The sequence below is a fragment of the Pezoporus wallicus genome, unplaced genomic scaffold (assembly GCF_028554395.1).
Source record: "Pezoporus wallicus isolate ANWC-B61680 ecotype Strahan unplaced genomic scaffold, APGP_CSIRO_Pwel_v1 scaffold_3294, whole genome shotgun sequence".
NCBI classification, from domain to species: Eukaryota; Metazoa; Chordata; class Aves; order Psittaciformes; family Psittacidae; genus Pezoporus; species Pezoporus wallicus.
In genome coordinates, this window is record NW_026635478.1 from 14,362,285 (window position 1) to 14,377,274 (window position 14,990).

At 47.3% G+C, this 14,990-nt stretch overlaps 2 protein-coding genes across 2 annotated transcripts in view; both read right to left on the reverse strand.

Annotated features, from left to right (window-relative positions):
* The window catches only part of NECAP1 (NECAP endocytosis associated 1), a 150,182-nt gene that overhangs the window by 47,485 nt on the left and 87,707 nt on the right, over positions 1-14,990 (reverse strand). The window lies entirely within an intron of this gene.
* On the reverse strand, positions 3,384-14,643 carry ITFG2 (integrin alpha FG-GAP repeat containing 2). The gene is made up of 12 exons (XM_057428928.1): positions 14,527-14,643; positions 13,108-13,203; positions 12,534-12,575; positions 11,612-11,789; positions 11,164-11,303; positions 10,576-10,724; positions 9,541-9,635; positions 7,058-7,111; positions 5,318-5,409; positions 4,670-4,787; positions 4,138-4,311; positions 3,384-3,978 (listed from the first exon to the last, which is right to left on the reverse strand). The coding sequence occupies exons 1-12, from the start codon at positions 14,620-14,622 to the stop codon at positions 3,830-3,832; spliced, it is 1,383 nt and encodes a 460-aa protein (XP_057284911.1). The 5' UTR covers positions 14,623-14,643; the 3' UTR covers positions 3,384-3,829.

The window sequence follows — 14,990 nt, forward strand, 5'->3', positions numbered from 1 at the left end:
AGCATTTTTCCTCTCAAATGGTTTTAACTGCAGAAGAGTTTTGGGCAACAGATGATCTGTAGCATCTGTATTTTCCCACCTCTGCTTTCCACAATGCAGCACGCCTGGGCTTGCACAGCATACAGCAATGTTATCCTTGGGCCAACAAGAGGGCTGGGTTGCACAGGTTGCCCTGTCCATCATTTGCATCGGGTCTTCCCCATTTTCTTTTAAACATGGTTCTTAGGGAAATGTCATCGCTCCCTCCTTAACCCTTTCCTGTTTCTTCTCAACAATTAACAGTCCAACAGTGGATCAGTTTGACCCTCCTTCCTTGGAAATCACTTGACCTGTACAGCAAAGTTGTTTTTCATAAAACAGTTTCAGTCACACAACCATTCATAAAACCCCTTGCACTTGTGTTGCTAATAAAGGTTTATATTTGGCATGACAGGCAACATTGAGTTGTTCTCTGTTATGGCTGTAAACAATCCTGTTTTGCTATTAGGCCTCGAGAGGGACTTACAATACAGCAGCCTGCAGTAGCCTGTAAAATCCAGCTATCAGATTAGCTCAGCCTGGCCCAACTCTCAGCCAAGTAAAATGCTCCAGGCAATTACTGCGGGGACCTCTGGGGTCTCAGAAGTGGATGAGGAGAGAGTACATCTGTGAACACCTGCCCCACCAAAGCCAAACAATGCTGAATAGAACCATGAAAGGTGCAAGCTGTTGTAGGACTTCATCTGTTTTTTGTCAAAGCATACACAGCAGAAGAGCCCATCCATCAGCTGTGCAGCAGTACACATCCCAGGTTGTGTGAGCCATGACTGAAAAATCACGCATCACTGTTTTCTGTTGCTTGTAACCACCCTGTTTCTATCCCCCATGGGAAAGGCAGAAGCCACAGAATTAGGAAAGGGGTGTGGGGGGAAGTAGGACAAGAAAATACACAAACTTAAGACGAAAAGTAGCGTGTTCAGGACAGAAGAACGGCATATGCTTGGACATTGCTACAATGTCATTTCTGTTATATGCTTCTGGAAACTGCTCTGCAGAGTCCTGCTTGAACTGTGGTTCCCCTTCATGTCAGTTCCACTAATTGTGAAGTGCAAAATTTCTGCCTAGCAAAAGGGCTAGGCAGAAAGTATGCCACAATACAGTAAACCAAACTGCTCACCCCACCTGTAGGGACACATGCTTCCAGCCAACAAGAGGAAATAAGAGTAGCAACAGGTACTTCACCCAGAGAGGAGGTGATCAGAAAGAGAGCAGCTTTAGCATCTGGGAAACAAACCTGGAAGTAGCAAGAAACCAACCTACTGTGATTGTTAGTAGCCCCAACAAGACTCATCCTCATTCGGAAAGGACTAAGAGACTGGTGAGAGCCCAAGCAGTCACACTAAGTTATTTGCCAGAAGCAGTAATGACTGCCCTTGGGATGGGTGGCTGTACCTCTCAGAATCACAAGAGGTGACAATTCCTTGAGGTTACAGTCCAGAGCTGACACACTACAAGAGTCCTTGCCTTAGCCCATTGTCCTGGGTTCAGCAGTAACAGTCATGTTTGTTTTTTTTTTTTTCCTTTGTGTTAACTGGTGCAGTGCTGTGTTTTGACTTCTAGTTTTAGAACAGTGTTGGTGAAGCCGATGTTTACGGTTGTTGCTAAGTGATGTTTACCCTGACCAAGGACTCTGTGAGGCTCATGCTCTGCCAGGGAGGAGGGGAGGCTGTGAGGAAGCAGAGACGGGGCGCCTGACCCGGGCTAGCTGGGGAGGTATTCCATACCACAGCACGTCATGGCCGGGGTGGGGGGTAACTGGGAGTTACCCGGAAGGACAGGGCTTCCGGGTGGAACTCGCTTTCTTGGCCAGTGGTATCGTATTCTCTTCCCTTGTTATTTTCCCTTATCATTGTTTTAGCTGATAGTAGCGGTGGTGATTTGTTGCTGGACTGTTCTTGTCTCAACCCGTAGGAGTTGCACTCTCTCGATCCTCCTCCCCGTTCCTCCGGGAGCGGGGAAGGGGAGAGCCCCGGTGCGGGGGGGGAGACGGACACGGACCTTGATTGTTGTCAGCTCGGCACCACTCACTGGGAGTGAGTGAACAAGTTACCTGACTGGGTTTAAACCACGACACCCATCACTAGATGTTGCCTGCAATATCAGCCCTCCACAGCTGACAACCTCAAACCCTGCTGCTCTGAACACCGTTACAAAAGCATTATTATGACATGAGCTCCTGCCTGAAGGGTCCAGTTGCACACTTAATATGACAGGGGAACATATGAAAATGCTTCACACTGAGGTCATCAAAACGGAGAGAAACTTCCACTGTAGTTAGAGACTCAGAAGAATGAGTGATCTGAGAAGCAATGACTGTTAGCGGGTACAGACCAGGTCATACCAGTTCACTGCTCCATGCTTCCACTTTCACAGCTATCAAATTCAGAGTACAGAAGCTGTTCTTTATAAAGCTTATATAATCTACAGATGGAAACTGCAATAGAAGGCTTAATGTAAAGATCCTGCCCTTCTACCACATGGGGTACTTCAACAGTCCTTTTGACCCAAAGACAAGACACTCCTTTTTCCTACACAAAGTTCTTCCAGTTAGGGCTGCCACTGGACATTTTGCAGAGTGCAGCACAGCAGGCTTTCAATAGACTGCAGGATCTTTAAACGTTACCATTTGCTCAGACTCAGATGCAACCCTCTTGGGCTGCTATAAGAGCAAAGAAACAGGTACATCCATTACACATGTCCAGTAAAACATCACACAAGTGAGAAAGGGTAACAGATGCAAAACAGCAGTCAGCCTGCTGCTCCTATCCTAATAAGCAGAGTTAAGCAAGGGGCAAGCTGAGATGGTGAAAAGCAAAGCACCAGCAGCATGTGGAAAGGTGTCCTGCCTTGGCCTCTGCATACAAGCAGCCTGTGTGAGCAACAGCCTTTTCCAGACTGCATACCAGCAAGTGGAACATTATCTCCAGTCCACTTCTTTCAGTCGTGCAGGACTCAAAATAGCATGGCACTCTCCACAATAAGAGGGAAGCGTGGCACTTCCACTCCTTATTATGGAATGGCCAAGCTCTCTCAACACCACAGATCCATGTTTAAGACAGATTCCTCTTACTGCCCAGGTCACAGCTGCTTTGCCAAGTCACAGCCATTTCTGGGATCACCCTGCCCAAGCAGACGGAGAAAGCAACGCCTCTTGAGAACAGCCGAGTTTGCTGTAGTTGCTACCTCTTGACAACATTGTCAGTGCAAGTTGTGGTTCTTCTCAAACACGTCTCCAGCTCCTCAGAACAGGAGGTAGTCTGTGAGAAACTGCTTGGTAGAAGAGCGGCAGCAGAGAAAAGGCAAGCAGTGCCTGGGCCTACTTTAAAAACACCCCTAGATGCCTGCTCCCTAACTCAATTCCTCTGTCTGCAGTTCCTGCATGGTGATTCTGCTAAGAACTCAGAAGTAATCACCAGAGCAGTTGTAAGAACAGGCCAAAACAGAGACTGAACTCAGCTATTCTCTCCATTTATGTCCCCAGTGCTCCTCCTCAGTCACCTGTAAAGGGCCTTAGCTAGCAGAGAACATGGAAACTGGCAACGGAAGGCCAATAAGCAGGACCCTGAACTCAGCAATGTTCTGGTAGCTTCCTTAGCTAAAAACAAATCAACCCACCACCTTCACTCAAGCTGACAATCACGCACATCCTGCCACAAAATCTGGCCTGTACGCCCTTTGCTGTGTGGAAACTTTGACAGAGATGGGAACAGTCTCGTCTTCATTAGATAACCGATTCCAGTTTCAGAAGAGTTTGTGCAGGTATTAAAGATGTCAGCCTCCATGTGGCTTGTTATAAGGGATCCTGGACGACACTGCAGTGGGCAGAGGAGTCTATTCCAGCAGGGTCCTGACACTGAGTGGTGCTGCTCTGCTGCCATTTCTCAGGAAAATACAGTGTTTTGTGAATCAGATTTTTGACAGCAGAAACATCACTTCTTTCTATGGAGAAGACAGACAGTTGTTAGGGATTCTCAGCAAGTAGTACATGGAAGCCCCTCCTCCTCAAGAAGCATGTGAAACTCTAGTTACCAGCACTTCATATGCCAGCAGGCCTTCCTCTCTTTTTTCCCCATATATATCCACCCTTTCTGCACTCACCCACACCCAGCTGCTTCAGGAGACTTCCAAACTCTGGGTTACAATCCAGGATTTTCAACAGGTTGGTGGACTCCATTCTCTCCAGCTGCACATCCCAGTAGATGTAGATCTTCTGATTGAAGCTGACATAAACCAAGCAGGGGCTGTTGCTTCCTCCTTTGCATGCATAGAGGCCTGCGGAAAGGCAAACGCAAGGCTCAGGCTGGTTCCATGGAGCTCCTTGTCTCCACCTGAGAACAGTAAAATAAAAAAAGCAGTGGGGAAGACAAGAGAGCCCTGTAGCACTCCCAAAAGGAACAGAAAAAAAAACCCAACCCAAAACCATCACAGACAAACCTCAGCATCACCTCCTCTCACCCCAGCTTTTCCCAGATGCCACCAGAGGAAGGACTTGCTGGGTCTTCTGCAGTAACACACACAGGGAAATTACTTCCCACTGCAGACAGACAAAGGACTCCAGGTCTCCCCGAGGGCAGTAGTAGCTTTGAGGGAGAAATGCTGTGAGGACTGGCTTTGCAGTCAGGCTCCTCACCTGCACAGAACGCGCTGACATTCTCATCTGCTTGAAATCTGGCAACAGTCCGATTGTGGTCAATGATGTATGTCTGACCATCCCACGCACAGGCAATCACCTCCTCGTGCCCATTGCCCTGTAGGAACCATAAGATCATATATTAACATGGACCTCAACTATTTCCAGGGGCAGTCAAGAACTTTCCTGCTTGTTCAGAGACATGAACACTATTGTCTGAATAAGATGTCACTTCTGGATGCCTTGTTCAGTCACTTTGCAGTTGTCCAGTCTTTTTGCACTTGGAGACCATCTCTCTCTTCTCTGTTGTAATCCTTACGTATCATAAGATCTTATAGACAATCAGGGTATTAGCAATGTGTAAAACCATTTAACTTTGCAATATGATAAAAGAGTAGCTGGGGGACAAAAAAGTTCACAGCAGGATGTTGGGCTCACTAGGTCAAACACAGCTCAACCTCTTGCAGATGGACAGACTGACATGAGTGCAAAATGCATCAGCACAGTCAGAGCACTCTGTGTCATCCTGAGATAATCCCAGCCTTTTTCAGCCAAGTCATATTCCTTCTGCCCTTCCTATATTCCTACACACAAAATCATGCAGAGTTTTTGCCTTGCTCCCTTCCAGCCCCGTTCACAGACACTCACAGTAACATCCAGCTTTTCCAGAGCAAACAGCTGGTGATCAACCTGCACAGACCAGAGCAGCTTGTCTGCTCCCTCCATGAGTTTCAATGTCCCTGAAGGGAAGAAAAAAAACTTAAAATAAGTTTTGTCTTGAAAGTATTAGAAGGGAACAATGTTTGCTAACACTTGGCCCTACACATTCTGTCAGCAACCAGGGTCTGGTGCAGGCAAAAGGTTGGGCGAGTGATACAGGCTGTGTTTGATAACAGGTAACAGTGGGAAGCACAGCAGCCCATTATCTTGTTGTCAGTAACTGGAAACAGAGAGGAAAAGTGGCAGCAGCCCTACTGAATGGAGTGTGCTCTACGACAAGAAGAAAACCAGCCAAAACTAGGCTCCCAAAGTACAGTACATCAACAGATCTCACATGAGACAGTGAGTGAACTTGAAGTTTCTCACCATGTCCTGCAGATCATGTCATCTCAAGACAGCATGTTGACAGTTATCAGCTGACAAGTGGCTGGCTAATAGCATGGGCATGGCCTCTTGCCTGCTAAAACCATACTGGACACCTACCTCACATAGGTATTTTTCTATCATCCAGATATATTGTGATAGTACTGGGGAGTGGAGAGAGGGTAGCCATGAGAAAGTGGAACATAAACATGAATCTAGCTTCACAGTGCCATCCAGCCTTGTTATACCTCCTGAGTCAACCAGAGTGAGGCAGGAAGCCTTGCGGATGCAGAAGCTTCAGGGTTCAGGCCCAGAGAGTAATCAGAAATTCCCCAGCAGAAAATCATTGGGAGGGTGGACATCTGGCCCAAACAGGCCAGGCTGTCATCTGCGAAGGGAGAGCACAACATACTGTCTCCACACTGTGCTTTTTGGACAGAAACCCTGCATTCAGCTCATTAGACCAGTCCCATTTTGCAGTCAGGGCACAGCAGAAGAACCTGGTTCCAAGCCTGTGTGAGGCCAGCTCCTCTCTACCAATACTCAAGTTCCAGCACCCATTCCCTTAACTGCTTTTGGAAACAATCCAACTCCTTCCAAGTTCTCTGCTGTGGTAGTCTTTTGTCTACAGGAATGGCACTTTTGAATTGGCATCTCAGACAATTGTTTGAAAAATGGGTAAGCAGGCAACTTAGAAATCAGCAGCTGAAAGTTCTAGTCTCACTCTTTATTGCAAGCTTTCAGTGTGCCTTTGACCTAGACTTTTCATTTTCCCAGCTGCCTGCTGCAGCGTGATATTCATACTTCTACCCAGCACAGACTATAGGACCATACAAGTAATTGCAGTTTGTACAATGCTTTGAAATCCACGGATTAATACACTGTACCAGGAGAGTGAGAAAGGCAGATATTCATAACAGAAAGAAAACACAACAGGTTTTCTGGAGAGAGCAAGCCTGTGCTACACCAGTCCCAATTCAGTGAGGAACAGAAAGACAGACTCAGCTTTAATGTTTCATCGGGCCCTCAGATACAGGCATGTTATCATATGCCTGGTTTATGGGGGAGTTGATCACAGTAACAGCTCTTACCTTGGCTTCTGTCTTAGTTTTCATGCCTTCATACAAAATATGTCAGCAAAAGTCTTGGAGTCAAATTCTCCTGCCTGACTCAGGAAGTGTTTCTGAAGCTCAGATCCCCTTCTTTCAAAACAAAAGGCACTGTGCCCCTGATTCCCTTCTTTGAATCAATGACAGGCCTTGGCCACCTCACAGGCCTTTCTTCCAGGACAGCAGTAGGACTTACCATCCAGAGTACAGAGGGCAAAGAGACCTGAGCCACTATTCTCACTGGAGGAGCCTGTAAGTGCAGAAGAGAATTACAAGAGTTGATGCCATTTTGTAAGCGTTGTCCCCGCCATCTCCTAAAAAAAAAAACAAAAAAACCCAAACAAGCTGATCCATCCTGCTTCCTTTTTGCCCAGCCCTGACATTCTGCTTACCAGATACCTGCAGATTCTTGCAATCAATTGTACTTCATGACTTTCATTTGTAGGGCACTGGCATCTCAAAACTCAAGACCTTCTGTCAGTTGATATCAGCATGTCTGGCTCTGCTAGTTGCTCTTAAGAGTTTGTCTGTACCACATATGCACTTGGAGGCCCATGGCAGTTCTGATATCCATCACATTCTCTCTATGTGATGCACGAGCATAGCCAGGACCATCACAAGGGACAAAGTAAAGAACAGCTAAATCCAGGCAAGAGTATTAAAACTACCCTCACCTTTTCTTTCAAGGGCAGGAACACAGCCTTTGACTGTTCTGGCACGTTACAGCATCAAAAGAGAGGTCCCACCAGAAGGACAAAGCTTTAGTCACATTAGCACAAAAGCATTTCATGGCAATTCCTGAATGAGTCTGTAGAGATCATGCTACCACCCTATTGTTTTTGTTACAGCAAAACTGTACAGAAGACGTGATCCTCTCCCACCAAACACTGGTCTAGAGACAAACACAAGGGCTAGAGAGCCCTTTACAAGCAGATTAGACATGTGTAGCTCATCTACACACTCAGCCCTGGTTTTCCTGGACTATATTTACACAGCTGTAAAAATCCTGCAAGCAACATTCTCTCTAAAATGTCCTATATATCACAGCTGTGTGCAAGATAGCACTGACAAATGCGACTAGATACATCTGAAGAGGAGACTCCCTGACCAGCAGGCTGGTTCACCCTTCAGTACACTCTCTACCTAGCTACCAATCATAAAAGACATGCAAGGTCAGGTTTTGAAAGCGGTGTCACACTTAGTGAGACTTGGAGCTGTATTTAACTACAGCTGCATTTCATCCTTTCACTGACAACACAGGAGAGACACTGGTTTTCTGGGGTCTACAGGAACCCAAGAAACCTGGCAGTGAGGTACAAGCCAGCAGAGCTGAAAACAGATAGGCAGTTTCCCTAGAGAAATATAATTCTGCAAGCCTACCTCCACTGCCCATAGAGAGCTCCAAGCTATAACAACCTGCACACTTACAGAACACAGACTACCCTGTTTCTGCAGATCAGCTTAAACCAAGCCAGCTGTTTTGAGTGCTCTATTGCCCCTAGCTGACATTCATCTGTACAGGCTTTGATCAAAAAGATCTGCTGTGTCCCCCTTACAAACTGGTCAGCATGGCACTCTTAGGCTGTTTCATTACCTATCGTTCAGAATTAGTGGACTTTTCCCAACCTTCTCTTCATCCTTTACTCTGTGCCTTAATTTTTCACAAGACACCTTCATTAGATGAAAAGCTTAGTATGCAGTGAAATAACTGATTTCATGTTCTGTTGACCCTGTTGCTCATAGCAGCACCTGAGATGCTAAAAACATAACAGCTTTGGAAGAGTTGGGAAAGGAGAAGAGCAGGGGGTTCAGTGGACTGCTCTTCTCCCCCAGCTCAAAGTTACATTGGGCAGCCTAAACTGTTCTCAGGCAGCACTGCAGAGGGTAATACTTGGACAGAGCAAATGCAGCTAGATTTTCTGCTTTCTTGTATTATGCTCACAGGCTCCAATGGGACGTGAAAGCTGCTTATTCTCCATAGGTATCAAAAGAAAGGTTCTGCAGGTGCACCAGGCACAAATCAGAGCACACGGCATTTACACAAGGAAAGCAGTGGCAGTGTGTAAGAAAAGTCTGGACACAGCAGCGGCATGTGAGGGCTGAGGGGAATGAGTAGCTGTGGAGGGTTTAGATACAACAGCTGAATGGAATACACTGGAGGGAGACAGAGGACAGTGATATAAATTAAATATGGAAACTCTGAAGGGATTTGGCCTGCCTAGGTGAAGGAAGAGCAGTATACAGATGCCAGGTACTGGGAATCAAATGCTAAAAACCACAAAAAAATAAAGCTGAGGCTGTGGAAAGGAAAAGATGTATCTAGGGAGTAAGAAGGGCATAAGCTGCAGCCATGCAAAAGACCAAGGACATCTGCAGAAGCAAGGCATGGCAGCCATTCACGATGACTAAATGCAGACCAGTGGAGGTTGCTGAAAAACTGCTGTGCTAGCTGAACAGTTGGATATACCTAAGGAAGGCACAAAGCCATAGGAAGTTCAAATGCAATAATCCAGCTGTCTTTCTTTGGGAGCTGGCTAACAGAAGCAAAGTTCCCTCTGTTCTTGCAGCTCTCTCCCACTGGTATTTTTCAACCACAGGAAATCTGATTTAATGCTGGACTGACATATTGAAAAACTATCAATCGTTGGGCCAGAGACCCCAAGCTCTTAAATCTCTCACCTCGTCCAATGCTACCAATTAGATGAGTGGAAACATTCTTGTTGTGAATCCGTCCAGATGTTTGGTGCAGAATAACGTCTCGAATAGGGCCTTCGCTAGGAAAAAGACAGAGACATCAGAGAAAGGCCAGGGAACCATGCCACAATAATCCCAAGACCAGTGTACTCCAAAGCTTTATAAATTCAGAGACTGCTAAGAGTTTGTACATAGATTAGCCCTTTAATGGCAAAGGCCAAGGAAAAGAATGCGTACCACCCTAGGTATGAAAGGAACTCTCTAATGTTTAAAAAATGAAAACAGAATGATTTGATACATCAAAAAACTGTAAAGAGCTCAAAACAAAAAGGAGAGGAACACATGGGGGAAAAAAATAGCATGGAAAATGCCAGTAGAACATGTATTCCAATCAAAGAAAAAAAAACCCTCCTCCTACAGTTTTCTGGGTTTGCCTTAAAATCCCACAGAACACCATGGAAGCACCTGAATCCCCTCCAAGGGCCCCTCCAATGCCGAGGACAATAAACTCTCTGCTCATCCTGATTGCTCTGGTTGTTATTTACAGCACTGGCTGCTAAAGGTCTCATTATAAAAACCTCCAGTTACCTCTCCTGGAAGAAACAAGTGAATAAACTCAAAGTACCACCCTTGGCTTCAGAGCCCAGCTATTCAGTTGCTACCCTTCCGACCATTAGATAGGTCACAAGATTGCCTACTACTTTTTCTCTGAAGATCTAGGTCACTCATTTCCCTACCTTAGCCCCCAGTACTGTCCCCCTCAGTGAGATGGTTTTGCCACTCTCCTTGCCCAAACCAAGAAGAGTGGGATAGAAGGAAAGCAGCAGTATTCATCTTTGTGACAGAGACACGAAGAGTGTTCATAGAAGGTGCGCTTAAGTCCCAGCACTGCAGCAAGGTCAGAGAAGCAAGGACAAATTACAGCACCCCCCTCAGAAAGACGTTGTGTGGTGGTGCCCCCTTGTAATGGGCATCTACAGTGGAATCTCCTCATCTACCATACGCAGTAATGCTCTTCACCTGCCTGGGGCAGAGTTGTCTCTTCCCTCTGCCGTGGCCTGCTGCTCAGAGTCCCAGGTGCACAGCAGAATGGCATAACCACAGCCTGGCTGAGACACCATCATCTCTGGTGAGCCATCAGGGCCTGGGTTCACAGACAGGCTGTCCACCTATACTGGCAGAGGAAAAACACTGATGGAGTCAAACTGAAAACTTCAAACACCACAGAAAAGTTCACTACCCTCCTTGTACCTAAACTTGAGTATGGCAGATCTTCTGACAGAGCTGAGCAGGAATGGAACAAATCCAGCTACAAGCAAAATGTCCAAGTTACAGTAAAAGGTTATGTTTCCCTACAATACACCACTTAAGAGCAACACCAGTATTTTCTACTAATGCTCTCTAGTTGGGTGACGGCAACCAACTGGTCTCCCAGACCAACCCACCAGCTGCTCTGCAAGTACAAGACAAGCACCAGGCAAATCTTTCAAGCCATTAACATGACAATTACTTTCTTCACAGGACTGAGATCTTGTGCTTCTTCCCTTGAGACAGCCACCTCTTGAAGACTATATGACAAGTTCTGCTCTGAGCAGCCAGTTTCCTTACCTGACCTTCTAACAGCCATTTCTTCAACAGGAGCAGCTGCCCAGATACGTGGTCTGAATTCTCTGACAAGTCCTCCCAGCGGAAGGCACGTACCACTCTGTCAGTGTAACCCACCACCAACTCGCACTTCCCATCTCCATCTGAAGGGAACACAAGGAGATAGATGGGGTCTCTCAGGTTTTCATAGCCCCACGAGCCCCAACATTCATAAACCACCACTGTGCTGGTTTCCATCACGTAGCATCTCTGAACATCCTAATCCCGTAATGAGAACCTGCACTTCAGGAAAAGCCCTGAAGTTTTTGCTTCTTCCACCCATGACTCAGCTGTAGCTTGTTAGAGCACTTATTTCAGGAAGAGAGTAATTTCCTTCTGTGAGTCCTACACATTTTCTTTCTCTTACCCAAACTCCCTCACCCTGCACTCCCACACCATCTTCCTGGCTCACCAATGTCATTAATCAGCATGACCTTGGTGTTGGCAGGAATGTGCTGCTTGAACACTGGCTTCTGCTCTTCTGCTGCTGCCAACTCATGGTGGCCTGAAGCATCTGGGTGTTTTGAAGTTGAAGAAGTGAAGTCAAAAAGATGAAACCAGCCTTCTGCACTCACTGTCACCACAAGATTCTAAGAGGGAAGAGAAAAACCTTTTGATTTTTCCTATTTTAGAAACTGCGGAAGATCTTTCGCAGCAGGGTGAGGGAAGATACAAGGGTAGATCCATCAAGATGGGTGACTGCTACAGAGGGAACAGGAGAAGGTTTTTGGTCAGCAAGCTACCTAGGTACTGCAGGGTCTAAACTTCTTGCTCATCCTTGTCAGACCAGGATTATCAGGCTGATGTGTGCACGCAATCCCCAAACATGTGGCTTTCCCAATGCTCACTTCAGCTCTGCTCCCCACTGGAGCACACATAGCGACAGTATATTAGGCAGGGTGCCTAAAGTGGGACTTTTGGACTCAGTGGTCCTGGCTTAACCCCCAGATGACCTTAAATGCACACAGCCAAGTGGCAGAACAGCCATAACCCACACCAGGGACCAGCACAGAGCAGGGCAAAAGTCACTACGGAAAAGGAGCAACCTTCAAATCACCAAAGCCTTGTGGCGCTCACACAGGGAGATGTGGAAATGAAGAGTGCTTTCTGAAGACAGGATGGATTTCCTTGCTCACTAAAACCTACCTACGGCTCATAGAAAGATAGAGGCTATATGTAAACAGGACAGTTTTAAAACAGTAGTGCTAAAACTATGAGCAAACCTGGAGAAAAAGCACCTGCAACCTGTCCTTCTCCACATTCAGGATATGACATGACCCTAAGCACCTCCCACATGACCTACAGACACAGCTGGGAAGTTTGGCTGCTCTCACCTTTCCTTTATTGCATATATCTCCCACACCAACACACGTGAGCTGAAAGAGAAAAGGACATACATGAGGGAAGAGAACTCAAACAGTGCTTTGGGATAAGCTTCTGCTCTATTTCCTCCTCTCTCATAACCTTCTCTTGAACTCAAAACAGCCTTTTCAAGGACAAAAGAGCAAAGTCAGGGACAGAAACAGATCTGCCACACAACTGCCCAGAGCCCCAGAACCAAATCCACAGTGCACAGGAAAAGGGAAAAGGTGGGACAGAAGCCCAGTTCCTGTGTTCAGTACTTTGCTCACCACTTTTAGCCCATGGGACTAGCTGTGGGCAAAAGCAAGGTCTTGCCTATGGCTGCATCAAAAGGAGCGTGACCAGCAGGTCGAAGGAGGTGATCCTGCCCCTCTACTCTGCTCTCGTGAAACCTCACTTGGAGTACTGTGTGTAGTTGTGGTGTCCTCAACACAAGGACATGGAACTGTTGGAGCAAGTCTAGAGGAGGCCACGAAGATGGTAAAGGACAGCTGGCTGCACACACACCAAAAGGCCCAACCATTAAAAATTGTGTCTAGAACTGACCATTCCTTGGCAAGATCGCACAGCCCAGGGTTTGCTGTCATCATTCTTGTAAACATAGAGCTTCCCATTGGTGTCTCCCACCACTAGCTCATTCAGCTGCATAAAAGAATTGAGTTAGTAAGAAGAAATTCACAATTACAGTAACATTCTCACACAGCAATAATTGCAGAATTCGTATATAAAAATCACTCTGTAGGAAGAAGCAGCAAAGCAAAATAAGACTTAGAAACAGCCTCAAGCCAATAGAAAAGGTCTGGGGTAAAAAAACACCCAGCAATTAATTTTCCTTTTGCAGGTAAAAGAGCTGGAGAGCAGGTCCTCAGAGCAACATCCCATTATATACTGCTTCTCTAGCCATTGTTTCTTCACTGTTTTAACATCCTGCTCCGCTAGTCATCATCATCATCACATTTTCTATCATTCAGTCTAGACTGACTTGATCTTTCTTGCATGACCTGAGGAAGATTATGGCAAGAAAGAAAATGTAACCATGGAGAAAGAGGCTGCAAGAACATTTACAATTGATTTACACTGGATGTTCAATTTCATTGATGAAGGGGTAAAGGTTTTTCAGAATGGTGATTATTTCTTTAAAGGAGCCTTTAAAAATTATTAAATATTTAATATATTAAAAAAATATTAAAGAATTAAAATATCCAACTACCCCTGCTGACGAGCCTACTCTTACCATCCCATCTTCTGCATCATGCCCCTGTGTACTTAAATTGTGTGCATTTCAATAGCTCCCTGCATACATTACCCCACATAACACTATTTCTCATGGGAAAATGTGTTTTATCATCTACTGCTTTGCTAGCCATGGCACTTTTCAGGATAACAGAATACAGCTGTAATAAAATATGCTTGTTGAAGAGAAGAAACGACAGCTTACATCTATCTGGTGAAGCTAACTCTTCCTAGTTACAGACAAATCAGACCCATGAGAAAGAAGCATTTGGGGGGGGTCCCAATACACGGTCAAGAAACCCTTTTTGTGTTCCTGCGCTGCAGCAAAGCATTTCCACACAGCTCCACATCCCTGCCAACGCAACAGGAGAGGTTTTGGGACCAAAACTTAAACTCTCTATAGCTACACACCATCCAGGGCCCATGCCGAGAGTGCCCAGCAGGTCTAACGGCGATGGAAACACAGACCAGCTGCAGCCCAGCAGCACTGGGACAGTCAGCTTGCGAAGGACCTCTGGGGGCTGCCGGATGCAACCCCTGCAGCTTCATTGCTCAGAAACCCATCAAACTCCAACGCTTCTCCAGGGTGGAAGCCCGGTGTGCTCCGCAGGGCGACCAAGCGCGGCTCCCGCTCTCAGGTGCCCCACAAACCGCTCCCAGTGACCGCCTGCGGAAGCACCACCTCCCGCAGCCGCGCAGAACCCCCCCCCCCCCCCATTCCCGCCTGCGGACCGTGTCGTTGTCGGCGTCCCCCAGGCAGATGGCTCGCGGGAACAGGCTGCCGCCGAAGTCGAGCGCCACACGCTGCACATAGCTGACCGAACGCATCCCGCCGCGGCCGCCCACCGGCCGGCCGCCTTCCCTGCCTGCCTGCCACCGGAGCACGGCGCGCAGCGGCACGCCTCAGCGGCCGACAATGCGACCGGGGCGCGCAGGCGCAACGCGAGGTCTGGGCGGGGCATGGCGGGCCGTCGCTGGGCCCTCCGGGAGCAGCCGCGGCCGGGACGAGCAGCATAGCCCGGCCGGCCCCACAGCTTGGGGATGGAAGCACACTTTCTGCCTTTGCGCTCTGGGCCCTCCGGAAGAGCGAGCGCCCGACCGCTTGTCCCGGTGCCCGCCTGCCAAGTGGGAACAGCGGGCAGGGTGACGGCCTACCAGGCCTCAGGCTCAGCAGCAGCCCCACAGCCAGGAGACCT

Coding starts and splice junctions, on each gene's coding strand:
- ITFG2 (XM_057428928.1), bottom strand. CDS start 14,622: ATGCGTTCGGTCAGCTATGTGCAGCGTGTGGCGCTCGACTTCGGCGGC. Junction 5,410..7,057: donor TGCCCTCTGTACTCTGGATG/GTAAGTCCTACT, acceptor TCTTCCCTTCAG/GGACATTGAAACTCATGGAG. Junction 4,312..4,669: donor TGTCAGCGCGTTCTGTGCAG/GTGAGGAGCCTG, acceptor GCCTTTCCGCAG/GCCTCTATGCATGCAAAGGA.